The following is a 17,096-nucleotide window of genomic DNA, read 5'->3' as shown; positions in this document are numbered from 1 at the left end:
GAGGGAAAGAGATAAAATATGGCCTCCCGCTATTTAATTTTAAATTTGAGCTGTGTCTGCAGCAGCGAGTAGTGACACAGTGTGTCGGTGCTGAAACTCAAAATTTTAGCGGATTTAAGTCCCTGGGGCTGAGCTCTGCTCCTGTCAGCCAGGGATCCGTGACACCTCTGGCCATGTAGTTGAAGCCTCTTGGCCATGACTTTCAGTCTGTATACCTTTGAATGTGCTGCGTTAGGTTTTATCTGCTCAATACATAGCTGATGTATTAGATACATGCTCCATGTGTTTGTGTGGATTTTTGCCACGTTTGGATCGTTTCTGCCTTGCAGAGTTTTTAAAATAGGACGTATAGCTAGATCTCCATGTCCTTTGAGTTTGTGAGGCTGTAATGTTGTCATTACCCCGTTACCAGGCCTTGCTCCGTTCCTTAGAGAGCCCCTGGAGGAGCCTTCGTCCTCCCCTTCTCTGCATCACTTGTGCAAATGTTTGGATTCATCACCTCGCTGCTTCCAGGGAATGAATTGCACAATAATTTCATGTTCACATTTTCCTCCTACACCACTACAGAAAAGCAGTTTAAAACAAACAAACAATTTCAAACTTGTCTAATGAAGGGGTAGCACTGTCTTGTTAGGAGCCCGGAGCGGTTCCATGTATAGATATAGATATACCCGCGCTGTTCTAAATTTCTTCTTGGCAACCCGTCACCCACAGTCGGTGCCTGCAGCTGTCCTCCTCCCTGCGCTACTCCTGGGCTCTCATCAGTGACGAAATAATTAACGCTTCACGTGCCGTCGCAGTCGGACGCGGCGCTGGGCCGGGCGGAGGCGGCGGGGCCGCGCGAGCCGCGGGGCGGATGACGCTGCGCATGCGCGCCGGGTTCCCGCTGCGACGCCTCGGCCGGCGGACGCGCGCCCCCTGGCGGGGCGGGGGTGGCAGGCGGCGCCGCCATGGGCGCCCGGGGGCTGTGGGCGCTGCTGGCCGCGCTGCGGGCGGGCTGGTGCCTGCTGCCGCAGGCCGGCTACCTGCACCCCGACGAGTTCTTCCAGTCGCCCGAGGTGATGGCAGGTAAGGCGGCGGGCGCTGCCGGGAGGGGCGGGGCTGGGGCGGGCCGGCCCCGCGGTGCCCACTTGCCCGGCGGGGCGCTGGGCACCGGCCGCCGCCCCTCGGCGGGAGCGAGAGGGACGGTCCGGTCTGGGCTGGGCCGGTCCGGTCCGGTCCTGGTGCGCTGGGCTGGAGAGACCCCGAGGGTGCGTTTCCCCTTGCAGCCTGCGGCGCGGGTTCGCGGGGGATGTGAAGCTGTGCCGTGCCGCGCAGCCTGCAGGCAGGTATCTCTCATATGCCGCCGTCCTGAGCTTCGGCGTTCGTCCTGCGCTGCGAACTGCAGCCTGCTCTTTGCGCAGCCACCTGCACTGAGCAGCCCGCTCCCTGCTCCCCTTTTGTTAGAAGCGATTCCTGCGAGCAGGGTAGGGGCGGATCTGCCGTGCCGGGGGCTGGGATTCTGCTCCGTGCGGGCCGAGCCCTACCGCCGGCATGGCGGCTTTTTTTTTCACGGAGCTTTGTAAAAATGATGGGATACTCCTAAAAATGTCGAGGTTGGCACCAGTCTCAGAAGTTTCGGGAATGCTCTGCATCCTCTTATTCTAAGTTGTATCCCTCATGCCGAATTGCTGAATAAAATATATTATGTATGTATGTACGGGTTTTTTTTTTCTTTTTTTCTTCCTTTGTAGGAGATATTTTAAACCTACAGGTCTATTATCCTTGGGAGTTCCTTTCCAGCTCTCCTTGCAGAACAGTTGTTTTCCCATTAATGACATCTGGAGTTACCTACTGGGTGATCAAGTCTTTGCAGCAGCTGGACATATGTTCAAACTGCATCAACAGCTACACCCTTCTTGTATCACCTCGCCTTCTCTTTACAATCTTTTCTTTCATACTAGACTATAGTGTTTATCGATTAGCTCCTCTCTGGGACGGGGATCCATGGAAAGCGCTGGTACTTCTTGCCGGATCATATGTCACTCTGGTGTTTTATACGAGAACGTTTACCAACACGCTTGAAGGACTTCTTTTTGCTCTTCTGATGGTATTGGTTTCCTCGAAGAAGTCTGATGGCAGCTTAGGGGAGCCCACAAGCAGCCCTCTCATAGGTATTATAACAACTGCTGGGTTTTTCAACAGGCCAACGTTTTTAGCATTTGCTCTAATGCCCCTGCTTTACTGGGCAGGTTTAATTGTTGACTCTCAAAAGAGCATTAAAACTGTCATAAACCACTTCTTGAAGCTTGTCCTATGTGCATGTTTTACTGCCATTGTTTTCATAACAGCCGACACCTTCTATTTTACCTCCATGGGCTTAGACAACCTCTACAGCATTAAAAAGAGCAGCCTATTTAATGTAATAGGTCAATTAAATGAGAAAATGGTAGTAACTCCTTTCAATTTTCTCAGCTATAATCTTAATCCTCATAATCTTGCACTGCATGGAAGTCACCCACGAGTTATGCATTTTACAGTCAATGGAATAATGCTCTTTGGGATCTTACATATTCTGGCCATTGGTGCCGGTTTTAAAATGTTAAAGAAATATATCCATCAATTAATATGGGTCAAATCACATTACCATGGCTCACCGGGGCTGTTAGTGCATTCTGAGGGCAGCCCAACATTACTGCTGTTTTATTTTGTCCCTTTGGCATTTCTCTCCCTATTCAGTCACCAAGAACCTCGGTTTCTCATTCCTCTCATCTTGCCATTAGTCCTGTTCAGCACATCACAGAACAGAGCTGTGAAATGGAAATACATTGTTATTATTTTCAATGTTCTTGGGGCTTTTCTCTTTGGGTGCTTACACCAGGGAGGACTGATACCTTGTTTGTTTCACTTGGAGCAACTCATGCATTCCCCAAAGTCCTCAAACCATCCAAGACACTATACTCTACTCTTTGCTCACACCTACATGCCTCCTAGGTCTCTGCTTAATATCCAGAAGAGAGACAAGCATATAGAAGTCATTGATATGGCTGGGTCTGAAGAAGAAACCCTCTGCCGAACAGTGGAGCAACGAGCAAACAATTTTATTTGCGATGACTGTCACGTTTTTGTTATAATCCCTGGTACAGTCAGAGCCACAATTACAAAATGCGGCGTCTCGTTCAAGAATGAGACGTTGATATTTCCACACTTATCGATGGAAGATCCACCACAAATCCCCTTCCTGTTCAGTGGAAATTGGAGAAGTCAGTTAGGACTATACATCCTTCAGCTAGACAGAGATCAGCAGAGCCTTTAGATTTTAGGAGAACAATGTTTTAGTTTTTCACTTCGCTTGGGTGCTCCCCAAAGGTGCTGTGAGACCTTCCTCTTCACAGCGCCACCTTCAACACAAGTAGAGGCACTGAGAGCTCTCTTGAGTCTCTATATTCCCTTTCATGCTCTTACACTCACCAGTATAGCCCGTTCTGGATAGAACCTGCTTAAAATTTGAATTATTCAGCCGCTGTGGTGTTTCATATGAATTTGTGTGATTTTCCTGATGAGAGAGGATGAAATCAGAGCCCACCAAAACTGTGATTCAAGCTTAACTCTTTCCATGTGAGATTTATTTTTCAAAGTTCTTATAATCTCTGACAGAGAGTTTGTGGATTGTGTGTTTTTTACTGATAATAGGCATTAACTCAGCTGCTGAAGAGAGGTTACAGGACTAGACAAAAGCCGGTCTGACTCAATAAGGTTTTATTTTTATGCTCTTAAAAGTTCAGAGCCTCCTCTCAGTCATTAGACCAGATTGCAGTCACAATATAGGTACCAGCACTGTAATGTTGCCAGATGTGGCTCTTGGGTCACTCTGTCTTGAAAAATCCCGAGAGTTGATCTGGCAGAATCTGATTTAGAATACAGAAGATGTCTCAGCCCAAGTACTTGTGCTAAATCCTAAAATCCAAGCTTTATTTTGCCTGTTTATCATTTCTTGCCACAGTTCCATTCTTGTGGATGCACTACATACATATTACATACAGCTGCATTTTGATGGCATTAAGCTCGTCCGTTGTTTAGCTGTGCAGACGGGGCAGTCGTTCCCTTGCGTGCTCCTGCTGCATGTCTCATGGCTCTCATGGCTCGAGCACTGGCGATGGTGCAGAGCAGGCCCTGCGGTGAGCATGTCCAAGGAGCTGCACAGACAGAAAACGGGTAACTCACAGGGACTTGATCCTTTGTACGCACTTGGCCAGATGGATCTCCGAAGTGGCTTACTGTGGGGTGAGAGATCCACTAGTTCTGTTGTAGGTGAGTGTGTGAGGATCTGAGGGAGGAGCCGCATCCCCTGCACCCCCTTTCAGTAACAGCGCCCCATTAAATCAGCTTAGTGACAATGACAGATCTCATCCTGGCTCTCTGTTGGAGAGAAGTTTGTTTTTCAAGCGGGATACAAATAACCCAAGCTTCAGCTAATAGTGATCTATATGCTCAGTAGTATAGCACAACTAACAATTTTCCGTTCTGTCTGCATGAACTTCTGGATCCAAAACATCCCGACATGGAGGGAGATACTAATTTGGCATATGCATTGTAGGTCAAGCCTCTCTCTATGAACGAATCTGACACTTGAATTTTTCCAGCTCACAAAGGCAGTAACGCTTTTTTGCAGTTCCTCATCCACACAGCTTCACTTAAGGTCTTATGAGCCAGCTTTGCAAGAGACAAGAATGCCAGGGTCTAAAGGTAAGCTGGGAAAAAATCCCTGTGTGAAGGATTTCCCTCTATCTTCCAGACTAGATTTTGACTGTGTGAAGGATTTCCCTCTATCTTCCAAACTAGATTTTGAAGGAACATAGCTCTTGCTCTCTTGCAAAGCATTTTGTGTTGCCTTCCCTACATGTTCATCCCACATCCTTCATCCCTCATTATTGACAGGCCTGTAAACTAAAGGTGCATGTTTTGGGGGGAGGTAGGGGGAGAGGGGGTGCATGTATGTTTGTACTGATGACTCACAAAGTAGTTATGAAAGCATCGTGACACCAAATGTATTTTCCAAGTTAATTTCCTTTTTGCTCTCTTACATTGTGATGACTGCCATGTACCACAGCCGGTATTCCGTGTCCTGCTTACTGTTTTCAGCTTTCTTAAATAGCTTCTTTTAAATTTTGAAAATTATTTTCATAAAACTTATGATCTCTGGCAATCTTGAAGCTCTTCAGGGATGTGATGGAGCACCATTCCCATGGCACGATGACTTCTCTACTGCTGCACAGGTAACCTGTGATAAAGCCAGGAAGAGAACCTGGACTACAAATACTAATTCAGACTGAAAATACACTGCGTTTGTCTCACCAGCTAGACCTTTATCATTTACACCATAGATCCAGTTTTTCCATCTATGCACACCTAAGTCTTTGTTGGTGGGAGGTTTAATTTTACCAGCAATGCTGGAAACTGTGTATCTATCTCAGATAATTTGCATGGTTCTTTTCACCTGGGGCGATACACAGAATGGAAATCATCCTCCCCAGGTAACTAAGCATCTAGTCAGCTGGACTAAATAGTGAAACATACTATGAAGGGTAACTGCTTCAGTCTCGTATGTTGTTAGATACAGCAACGTAAGTCAACCAGCCCAGTGCATAACATATGCTGGATACATTTTTCCATATTTATAGTTAGGATGGGTCTATTGGTCATTTTCCCCCCCCACCCCATCTATTGGTCATTTTCCCCCCCACCCCAAACCCTTCTTGCTACCATAGGCTTGAGGTGTGCTTTTAGGATAGCAACTGAATCTTTTACCTACCTGTAAAATAGGCGATTATCCTATCCATCCCCATCGACAGTTAGAGCTCTTTTTGTACTGAGGTTGCAATATAAATGTAGAGTATTACTGTTGTATAGACAGAAATCGTTAAATGGACTCCAGTGAGAAATGTTTTTATTTCAAGTTTCTTATCAAGCATTTAAAGTGACAATCTTCACAGTATTCTGGATGATGTTTAATGTGAGTCTGCCTTCTGCCTGTTACTGAGTACTGTGGAAAGTGTAAACTGACTTTGAAATGAAAATCCATCGTACCAATAAGCAGCACGCTTCACGTTTTCCTGCCTGGACTCAGGAACCACTCGTGGCTGTACGCTATGGAAAAGCGGCGTCAGTCCGCGCCTCGCGCTCCGCGTCACGCAGGCCGGGGTATCGCTGGGGTCCTCCGTGGCTGGCGCCGCACGCCAGGGGAGGCTGCTGGGGCCCGGCTGTCACCAGCAGCCGTCACCGAGGCGCTGGGGCCCGTTCACCCGCCAGCTCTAACGCACTCGTGCTCCTGCGCTTGGCGCGGGGAAGCGGTCGCCGTTTCCTTCTGCTCCCCGGCGGGATGCTGCACCGGCCGCGGCTCCGCAGCTGCCTTCCCCCTCGGCGCGGCGGTCAGGGCGCTGCTCCGGGGCGGCCGCCTCGGCCAGGCCCGCGCCCGGGGGGCCACGGCCAGCCCCGCGCCCGAGCGCCGTCCTTGAGCTCCCCGAGGAAGGCGTCGCGTAGGCGAAACAGGCGAGGGCCCAGGCCCCGCGCCGCCTGGCGAGCACCGAGCTGCCCGCGGGTGATGGCGGCGGCGGTGAGGCGGGCGGCGGCGCGGATGGGCCGCGACTCGGAGAGCTTCTCGATCAGCCGCGGGTTGCTGAGGAGCGCGAACAGCACCCGCCGCAGCACCATCCTGCGCCGCTCTCGCGAGAGCCGCCCCGCCCGCTCTCGCGAGACGTCGCTGCGGCGCCCCGCCCGCTCTCGCGAGGGCCGTGGCCCGCCTCGCCATTGGCTGTTCGCCTAGCCGCTGCAGGTCGCGTGCGCGGGGGCCGCGGGGCGGGAAGGCGCTGAGGGGCGGCGGCGGCGGCGGCGCTGCTGAGGGGCGGCGGGGCCGCCATGTGCTCCGGGGGGACGCTGAGCATCCTGCGCAGCGACTCCTACGCTGACCTCAGCCAGTACCGGGACCAGCACTTCCGGGTGAGCGGGGCGCCGCCGCTGCTACCGGGGGCGGGGGCTGCGCGGTCCGCCTGGGCCCGGGCCCGATTGCGGGCCCACCGTGGGGTAACGCTGTCGTTGCGGCTCAGGGGACGCGGTACGACCAGGAGCGGCTGCTGAGGAAGAGCTGCACGCTGTACGTGGGGAACCTCTCCTTCTACACCACGGAGGAACAGATCCACGAGCTTTTCGGCAAGAGCGGAGACATCAAGAAGGTCATCATGGGGCTGGACAAAGTGAAGAAAACCGCCTGCGGCTTCTGCTTCGTGGAGTATCCTTCTGCGGGCCCGGCCCTGCTGCCCCGCGGCCGCGGGCAGGGGGACGAGGCCCTGCGCTGGGACGGTGGCTGGTGGTGCCGCCCGCAGGCCGCCGTGGCGGTGGGCAGGAGCGGCCCGGGCGGGGGTGAGCTGAAATGTAGGCTCTGAGTCACGGGAAGATTAGCCGGGGATACAGTTATTGGGTTGCTACAGCGTCTGTGGGAGTCCTGGGCGAGAGAGGGCAAGCATAACTGCACGTCGAGTGGGAGTTAGTAGATTGCTTTCACTGTGATATTTTAAGCCAGATACTTTCTAGATAGTTGGCTTCTGCAGTAAAAGTATACTCTCAGTGCCTGGGTGAAGAGGCACTTTTCATTTCTTTTCATACAAACATACACATAAAGTTTCTGTTGGTATTTTGCATCCCTGTCATGTGTTGACTTTATTACCTGCAAGTCTCTTTGAAGATCATTCTGTTACTGGTTCCAGCGAAATCACCGAAATGGTGAAGGTTTGCAGCATGAACAGAGCGTGTATGGGGCTTCTCGTTCTTTCTTTAGTAATAGAGCCTTATGCTTTTAAGGGTGAGTGTGGTTAAAGGACCTGATTCAATATATGCATTTTTAATATGCTTGAATTCCTGTACATTGCTGTGTTTCACTAGCAGTTTTCTCAGCCCATGTAGCTTCATAAAAGCAGTTGCTTTTAAAAGTAACTGAGCAGGAACCTGATTCAACCAAACGTGGTTTTGTAGCCTATTTCATGTTGTTCTTTTTCCCATGTGTTGAAAATAAAGCCCATTTTTTTCGTTAACTTATACCTAAGGTATTATGCAAGAGGAGATGCTGAAAACGCAATGCGATACATCAATGGAACTAGACTTGATGATAGAATCATAAGGACAGACTGGGATGCAGGATTTAAGGAGGGTAGACAGTATGGTCGTGGAAGATCAGGGGGCCAGGTAGGTTGTTGTACTGCCTAGTTTTTAAGGGACTGGTGGCTTTGCCAAATCATTGCTTTTTGAATGAACACACTCGGAACAACTTCAGAAATAGCAGCTTAGGAATTATTGTTTAAGATAGCTCTATACATTAGTCTGTAAGACGTCAGTGATTCATTAAGAATGAATAACTTTTTCATATATTTCACTGAAAGTACTTCTAAAAGATGCTTGGGGAGATAATGCTTATAAATAAGCCCAGGGAATATAAGGTGGTCAAGAACACAAAGGACAGCACTTAGCTTACCTAAAGTTGAGCAGGTAGCAGATGCTTTTACTGCTGAAGCATGACGCTAGCCATCCTCACTGTGCCTGCCTTGATTAGAGAGCGTCCCTGGACATTATTAAAAGGGAAGTTAGTTTATGCTGTATTCTGGGCTTCTCCATGATGCACTTTGTCTTCTATTTTGCCAGTCAGCTCCTTGTGGCCACTTAGATGATGTGAACTCACTTTGACTGTATTCTGATGATGTAATAGTTTTTGAGAAACTGTTTTGCCTTGTCTTTACTGGACTTTCCTTTTTTTTCCTCCTTCGTAAGGTCCGAGATGAATATCGGCAAGACTATGATGCTGGAAGAGGTGGCTATGGCAAAACTGTCCAATGTCAGTGAATAATGAATGACTCATCAGCCTCACAGGAGAACTAAATTTGCATTGTAAATGTCACCAGGCACAAAGTAGGTCTGTTGCACACAAATTTATGTAGTTAGAAGTTCATAGAAACTACTATCCTCATTCCTGTGATGACATAGTATGTTCAATATCTCTTTTGTTTTAACACCAGGATCCAAAGCATTGCAGAGTACATGAATACAGAGGATCTGGGAGCAAGGTTTTGAGCAATAGTATGTGTGAGGCTTTTGTCTCTAAATCCTGCTGTAACTCTACTAAAAGGAACAAAGGCTTAATGGTGTGGTGCTTTTTTCACTGGCAAAACTTGATTATCCTATCACTGGGTTTTGTTTACATTGGTATCACAGGGTGGAGAGCGGCAATAAAGGAGGATTGATGTATGTTTCAGAGATGAAAGAAAAGCAGAGAGCCTGAAAAGGAAGTGGAATTTCTAGGGAACTTTTCCAATTTCTAGGGAAGACTTAAAGTTGCAGACTTTCTGGAGTTACTGAATGAGCATGCTTTTGCACTGATGCTGTTCCTAGCACACCTACATGAACTGCCACAGTAAAACAAGATTGGTGAGCCCAGGAATCATAAAGTGAGAAGCAAGCCTAGCAGAGAGCTGAAAACAGACCCTTGCAGTTTTCTACAAAGTATAATTTGATTCCACGACATTGCATGATTCAGAACCATTTTGCTTTGTGGGATACAGAGAACAGCAAGTGTAGGAATTGCAATACTGGTTATTTTCACAGTTGGAGCAGTAGTATTTTGGTCCTGTCTGGTAGCTCTCTACAGCCTTAATATTTGAGGAACAGTATCTTTCCTGTACCTGCAAGGGCGGCATGAAGCCAAGTTGTACAGTTACCCCCAAAAATGGGACGTTTTTTGTGTGTGAGAAAGTTTGTTCTCAAGATAGATCTTCTTTTTGAGAAACTATTTCAAAGGTAAAAATAAAAAAAGATGAGTTTTGGGAGGAGCCTTACTTTGTGCTGAGCATGGGGTAAGAATGGTAAAACAATTGCAGGACTGTATAGATTTATTTTCCCCCCTGCTCTGTATCTTATTAATAATGCTTATTAATAATTTATATGATGGGATTTTGATGTACTGCAGATATAGAAATAAAATTAATTAGTGATCCCAACATTTGTGAAATTGACCTGCTCAAATGAAAGAGTTTGAAAGGAACTGTTACAGGGCTTTGGATTTATTTTTTTTTTAATGGACTTCTGCATACTTTGGAAATGGTAATTCATAGTTTTTTCCAAATACCTTGTTGTCCATGACTCCTTAAAAACCTTAAAAATACCAGGTATGTAAAAGTTGATCTTTACTCACTGAAGATGTTGTTGGAAATCTGGATGTGTTTCTTGTGTCAGTTAGTCACAACTGTTACTGTAAGTTGGAAATACAGTGAGGTAGAACAACTGCAATGAGACACTGCTTAATTAGGAAGTGAGGATTTGGGTGAGCTTTGGGGTTTTTTGGCAGATAGACTAAAACTAGATTTTTCAGGATCACTTGGTGCTGGTCTGCGAACAAGACTTTGAACAAAGTTACCTTTTTCTATATAGTACATTTGATTATGAGTCTACAGCCAGTAATCTGCTCTAGGAAATATCTGAAGTTTATTTTTCATTGTATTAATTTTGTATAAAAAACTGTTACCAAAACTCTTAAGTCACTTTCAAATAAAGCTGCAAAATTAAAATGGATTGTTTTTTTATTTTTTTTAAGAATGAGTGAGAGAAAGGAGTTATATTCAGACTCTTGCCCACATCCTTTATTCTAGTATCTTTTAAGATGGAGAGAGTGGATATTCCTTCCCTTTGACTGGGTTTTCAGTCTTGTTCAGTTCTTAACTGGATACTGAAAGATGTTTGGTTAATGCTCTTCATTCAGGTACTTCTTGGATTGCAGAAGAGAAGTTAAATTATTTAGTGATGTTGAAGTGGACGTGAAAGTCCTTGGTGTGTAACAAGTAGTTTTCAAGGTATGCTTCCTTATAAAAATCAGGTTTAAAATTATTTTTTGTTGTAAGTGCTGCAAGACAATCATTCTCAAATGCAATGGAGGTGATAGGAAGCTTTTACCTCAAAGCCAGCCATACACATCACTGTCTTTTGCTGCATATGTCCAATGTGTATGGAAAGTCTTTGTTTTAAAGTGAGATTTTCCATTTTGAGAGAGGTTTCCATTGAAATGGGATTTAAAAGCACGTGATACATCAGGTGAAGTCTTAGTATCTCAAAAGTGCAGAAGAAATTGCTTGAACATGGTTTGATTTTTGCCTTCCCTAATTGAAATCAGGTGTGGCTCTGCTGAAGCTACTGCTTAACTAAAGTAAATGAATTAAGTCTTTAAAACTTCACTGTAGATTGTCTTTAACTTTCTTAACATGCCAATTCATTGTGATTTGGTTCTCTTGGAAGTATAGGTTCTTTTGTGATTTTTTTCTGACATGACAGTTCATTATGATTATATGCACTTTCACAGAAGTTTAAGCTCTATGTTAGCTCTTCTAAACACTTGTTCTTCATAATTAGGTACTTTAACGGAATAGTATCCATAAAGGAATACAGCATCTGAGTGAAAGCTTAGATATGCCTTGATGGAAGAGCGGCTGTTACAAATTAAGGCAGCAAGAGCTTCAGCCTCTCTCTGACTCTCGTGCAGGCTCATGGTGGGTTGATTTACATCCCTCTCTTTGGCACCAATATCTGCAAATAAGACTTGTATTCACAGCATTTGAGTCTTTGTATTACAGTGTAAAAATCAGTAAAGTGTAAATTGGAGCATTAACGGCCTTAGTTTTCAAGGACTGACAAAATAATCCCTGTTACCAATGTACCCCGGCAGGTGAGTTTCAAGGTGTTTTTTATATTGATTAGGTTACTTACTACCCTGTACAGCAACCAAGTTCCTGCTTGGGTTGGTGCCAGTGCAACCACCACTGGTATTAGTGTAATGGTTCTTTCTGCACATATGATTCTGAAAGACAAAATGATTGAAGTATTTAAGCTAATATCCATCTTCCATATCTTGTCTGATTAGGCTTCTTGTGAAGGTAAAAATTGATGAAGAACTCTACTAAAATCAACCTGACTTGTCAAAAACAATACTAGTGAAAGGGAAGTCCACAGGGACTGAACATGTAATAAACTTGTCTATTTGAGTTTCTAAAGCACAAATTGCACCTTACGCTACAGCATATAAATGATAGAGAATTAGAGTGGACACTTTCTTTGCAGTCTCTGGGATTTCTGCTCGTAGTTGAGTGTATTTGGTATTTTCAGGTAAGTATGATATGACTACAGGTGAAGTACCAAAAAATTGGTGAAGACCACAGAGAGAAGCGTCCTGGGCTTCAAAACGTCTTACCATGTTTGGGAAGTAATGGCTAATTTATCAACTGTCTTCTTTCATATGCCTCCTGCCTGTTCCTATCTAAACAAGGCTTTGCGCAAGGGATTGGATGTACTCAGAGCTGCTCTGTAGTAATGCACACAACTCTTCTGCTCTCTTTTTTGGGATAACTAGATGGTGTAAATGTTTCTCACAGCATGGGGGAGTCTCTCTGCCCTTGTCTGGCTAAGACCAGTGTTGAGTCCCAGCTTGTGACTGGCAGGTGTTATCTCCGTTACTGCTCCATCTCTTTTTCTGTCCCGTGTAGACAGAGGAAGGTTATTCGAGGTTGGCTGTGTTTGTATCCCAAGGTTTCAGTAATGGTGCAAACTGAAAACAGGCCTTGCTCCTTTCTCTGAAACGTGCACTATCCAGACTGGATGAGAGAAGCCACAGTAAAGGAAAGGGACAGTTTGTTTTTGGGGGTCATCTCTTCAATTTTTAAGAATTAATTTATGAATTGTATGCTGAAGTAAAATGCTTCTAGCATAAAGCTCCTTCAAGGTTCATTTTCAGACCTTAAACTGATTGAACTTTAGAGATTGAGAGCTTACTTTCTTCCACGTCCAGACATAACCATCAGCACTGCACAAGGAGAGAACAGAAGTTTAAGTTGAGGAAATTGGTCGTCATCTGGTGTATTCCAGAGCCTTGTACAGCCCATAAGAGGTATGTACATGCGCAGTTAGGACTCTGGACTTTGGGCGTCTGAAGTTCCCAGTACGGTTTCCCATTATAACTCGTCATGATCAATTGTAGAAAACAGAATTTGAGAGAAAAATAGATCACAAAACACTTACATTATATCACCAGCACATATAATTTACTCTAAGCTTGGCCCAGAGAGCTCTTTTCCCGGTCCTACTTTCTTAATGCTTCGCAGTTACATTTTGTTTTCTATAGCACACTGTGGATCAGGATTGAGCAGTCTTCACTGTAATTTCCGGGCAAATGATCTAGGTCTGGAGAATCCATAAAAATACAGTATTTGTATATTAAGGCTGTATAACTTCACCCAATATCTGCACCACAAAGGTAGAAATGGTGTATTACGTCCCTGTCAGTTGAAGACAGAGTTACATGAAGAAGAAAGTTTGCTGGCCTTCAGAAACTGCTTTCTGAAAGCAGGAGAAATCCGTTCTTGTGTCAGGGTGCCACAGGTTATGAAGATTACCTTCCTGCCACTCTGTTTCCCAATCTGCTCTTCAAGACAAAGATGTACTTTACTTCAGTGAGGTAATATTCTCCAAGATTATTTTAGCTTCTGCTTGAAGATTGAGTGTCTATTAGAGTTTCTTAAGGGGGGGGGGGAGATAAATAGGTATCCAAACTCTTCTTTGCAATGCTTACTAAATAGTATGTTTAGATCTGACACAAATAATCTTTCCCTTTAGCAGAGCTGTGAAATTTGAGTTTCAAACACGAGGAGCAGCAGAAGTAAAATGACGGATGGCTCCCTCTAGTGACTACAAAATTAGTAAACTTTTATATTCTGACATAGCGAAGATGGTTGCTGAAAGCTGTTCTGTGCAGCATGCTGCATATTGCTTTGGTTTGTGTTGTAAAAATGGACAAAGAACTAATTTTCAGCTGTAGACCAATTTTTCAGAGTGGAGGCAACTAGAAATCAGGATTTGTGGGTTTGTAGCTTATCACTGTTTCTCTATTTAGCAACAGCTTAGTTGTCTTTTATACTGGATATTGCAATATGCTGTCTGTGGTGGCTTCTTTTCCTGCCCCCAGCAACCCTTTTCAGATTTTGCCAAAAGCACACCTGTGATATTGAAGGAGGGCTTGACTCTTGGATGCCCAATCCATGCTTCACAACCTCCCATTAATTTTATTTTGTGTAACTGTGCCAGCAAATCCCCTTGTGTCAAAAATCAGGAGCAGGATATGAAATAAAGTTCTGTATTACACACAAAGTAAATGTGTGCAGCCTGACAAGAAGTAGACAGGATCTTAAATGTCTAATTTGTTTATGTGGAGTTACAGTAATCCTCCAGGCACTTTGCAGGCTTTAACATCATCTGCTTCAGAGTATCTCTGTGGGAAAGTGCCCTTTTTTATCTTACGGATTTTTGATCTGAGGCATAGGGGGCTTATGCTGTGTGTGACAAGCCTGTGGTGGATGAGGATTTGAGCCTCTCGGTCTCCTCAATCCTAGCTCTGACAAGACTGTCTTTCCTACCTGTGCTAAGGTATTTCATGACACAGTAACGTGTGAGTGTAAGGAAGACACACAAGTACACCTCTCACGCATGGTTTGGAAAAGATCAGCAGTACTTGTTGGATATAGATCAGATCTTTTCATCCATTTTTACAAAATAATCATAAATATCTTAAGAACAAAGTGGAATGAATCCTTTCCATGCAGGACTGACATTACTTGCTTCATATTGATACCTTCCAAAGCAGTTGCAGGCATCTTTGCTTAAGTGTTCCACTAGTTGGATGGTACTGCTGTACCATTTTACAGCTAGGAAACAGTTGAGTAAAGACTATGTTTAAAACTTTACTCTTTCATTTCCTTCCCAGAAGCATCTTCACGTGGATTTCTAGAGGGTGCTTCTCAATGGGAACAGACTGCATGGCTTTTCGTGTGAATCCCTCAGCAGGATGGAGGGTCTTGGTGTTCATTGCATTTTTGTGCTGTGGCTAAGTTGGGCAGAAACAGTAATCTAAGAGTGCATGACCTGAATGAAATGTAGGTTTTATTTTTTTTTCACATTTGAAGGCCAAATATGAGTTATTCCTGGTGTACGATTTTATTTATTTGAAGGTGCTACAGCAGACACTTGCCTTTGAATCTCTTTTCTTGAGTGTTCAGCAAGAGCAGCAGTTCTGGTTGAGTGTTCCTCCCAGAAGTTTTCTCTGTTCTCCAGTGCTCATCTCTGGCTATGTAAAACCTGCTTGTATTTTGTTCTGTTATCCTCCAGTGAAGTCTAGACAAAGCCAGTTGCTTCTGCCCTGACAGGAAAATCTACCACTGTCCCAGAAGCTGTGTGAGGGCTGAGTCAGGATTTCAGACACCAAGTTGCATAGAGAGAAACTGAAATACCTTCCATCAAAAAATAGCGTGAATTAAGCATTACTCAGTTAATGACTGGGAAGACATCTTTCTTGAGTGCCTTGAGGATGAATATGTTTTTGAAAATAAGATTATATCTTAAGTAATTTTGTTGGTGTTAATTTTATTTAATGAGAGCTACCTCTGATTTCCTTTTCAAGGTGGGCCATTTTGATTCCTCTGGGACTGATTTTTTCAATTAGGTCAGTATTGAACCACAATTTGTGTTATTTCAGATATAGTTAAAAGACATTTGTTTTCAAATTGTGTTCTGAAGAAAAAAAAGGGGAAATATAATTTGCTATTTTGATATTTTTCCAGTTACATGCAACATAAATATAGTGTATATTAGCCTGATTCATTCAGCTTGTAATTAAGTTTCTGGACAATGAAGTTTTTCTCTTCTGTGCCAATCTCTCCCTGCAAGTCACAATTTGAAAAGGAGATTCTGGTTTTCTAGTTAGGTAAGAATATATTAAGTATTAATAATAGATATTTGTCTTTAGATCTGTAGCTCACAGGCAGTTTGAATTGCTTCAAACTGAACTTTTTGTTACAATTTTCTGACTTTATTACTTTAAAATAACAGTCTTATTATTTTATACTTTGTGTCTTTAAATATTTTTATGGGGAATTTTTCTGACTTTAAAAAGTATTGCTAGTCTGTTCAGCTTAATTTGATTGTAAGTTGGTGCTTTTTGTTGTGTGTTTGGTGTTCAGTAATATCACTGTTTTGCAACATCTTAAATTACTTTTTGTGAAAACAAAGCCCCTGTCAGCTTGTCACGCTGCCACAAGATGTCATGAGAAGCCGTGTCTCACTTCACGATGGGTGTGCTCTGCAAGTCCTCGCAGTCAGCTAAGTCGAGTGGTTGTTGTGGAACACTGTGGTCTGAAAGCATCTCATTTCACCGTACAGCTAATGCAGTGTCTCAATTTCTTGAAGAAACTCTTTGATATTAGGATTCTGCTTGAAACAAAAGTGACTAGTGACTGATTAAACTATCTTCTAACATACCCTGAAGTAGCAGAGGTAGGAGTGCCTTAAGGTTTCTGAGATGTAACATGCCTTGTAACACCAAGCACTGTAGAACTGAAAGGTTCTGTATGTAGTAACCAGAATGGTGCTCACTGGCAAAGGACTGGTTTGTGGTTTGTTTTTTGTAAGCTTTTTTTTTTTTTCCCCTCTGAATTTACTCCAGTAAGAAGAGAAATGTTTCCAGGAACTAGAAAGGACTTGTTCCCATTAAATCCAGGAATGTCACATAGTCTCTGCACTTTTGCTAGTGCTTTTAAATTCCCAGCTGAATTTCCTCTCTGAAATCTACGTATGAGCTTGAAATAGCCTTCAAGCAGCAACCTTGTAATGTTCCATCCTGCATAACTGTAAGGAGAAGATGTTTGGTGTTGTCAAAGTTTGCTAGAGGGAAACTCGGAAGACAGTTGTAAGTTACTCAGATCTCACACACGCACCTTGAGTCATGGTGGAGTTTTTGGTGAATTGTTTAGAGTGCAGTCTTGTCAGGAACTTAGTTTTGTCTTCCCTGAGTTCAGTGAGGTCTGTGTGCAAAGTGCTAACGTACTGAATGTGCTTTAAATGAACTTCATTGAACTTATTTCTCCATAAACTATGAAACATGCCAGGAGAATTCTTGAAAGGTCATGTGGGAGCAGTATTGACTCCTGAATTGTATCTCAAAGTGAGTCAGGGCAGCTGAGCAAAACAGTGTCACAAAAACTAACCACAGC

General features: G+C 44.3%; 2 protein-coding genes across 2 annotated transcripts; both read left to right on the top strand.

Moving 5' to 3' along the window:
- Nucleotides 1-848: 848 nt before the first annotated feature.
- Nucleotides 849-3,411, top strand: PIGZ (phosphatidylinositol glycan anchor biosynthesis class Z). The gene is made up of 2 exons (XM_075761194.1): nucleotides 849-1,068; nucleotides 1,734-3,411. Exons 1-2 carry the CDS (start codon nucleotides 951-953, stop codon nucleotides 3,293-3,295), a joined length of 1,680 nt encoding a protein of 559 aa, XP_075617309.1. The 5' UTR covers nucleotides 849-950; the 3' UTR covers nucleotides 3,296-3,411.
- Nucleotides 3,412-6,790: 3,379 nt separating this feature from the next.
- Nucleotides 6,791-10,583, top strand: NCBP2 (nuclear cap binding protein subunit 2). Its single transcript, XM_075761195.1, has 4 exons — nucleotides 6,791-6,975; nucleotides 7,083-7,264; nucleotides 8,076-8,214; nucleotides 8,794-10,583. The coding sequence occupies exons 1-4, from the start codon at nucleotides 6,895-6,897 to the stop codon at nucleotides 8,863-8,865; spliced, it is 474 nt and encodes a 157-aa protein (XP_075617310.1). The 5' UTR covers nucleotides 6,791-6,894; the 3' UTR covers nucleotides 8,866-10,583.
- Nucleotides 10,584-17,096: the final 6,513 nt, after the last annotated feature.

The sequence above is a fragment of the Balearica regulorum genome, chromosome 9 (genome assembly GCF_011004875.1).
Source record: "Balearica regulorum gibbericeps isolate bBalReg1 chromosome 9, bBalReg1.pri, whole genome shotgun sequence".
Taxonomy (NCBI): domain Eukaryota; kingdom Metazoa; phylum Chordata; class Aves; order Gruiformes; family Gruidae; genus Balearica; species Balearica regulorum.
This window is presented reverse-complemented; position numbering and strand designations above follow the sequence as displayed.

Bases quoted from the DNA above. Each gene is read 5' to 3' on its own strand.
- PIGZ (XM_075761194.1), top strand. From the start codon at position 951: ATGGGCGCCCGGGGGCTGTGGGCGCTGCTGGCCGCGCTGCGGGCGGGC. The intron at 1,069-1,733 runs GTAAGGCGGCGG...CTTCCTTTGTAG, and splicing joins GTCGCCCGAGGTGATGGCAG to GAGATATTTTAAACCTACAG.
- NCBP2 (XM_075761195.1), top strand. From the start codon at position 6,895: ATGTGCTCCGGGGGGACGCTGAGCATCCTGCGCAGCGACTCCTACGCT. The intron at 6,976-7,082 runs GTGAGCGGGGCG...GTTGCGGCTCAG, and splicing joins ACCGGGACCAGCACTTCCGG to GGGACGCGGTACGACCAGGA. The intron at 8,215-8,793 runs GTAGGTTGTTGT...CTCCTTCGTAAG, and splicing joins GTGGAAGATCAGGGGGCCAG to GTCCGAGATGAATATCGGCA.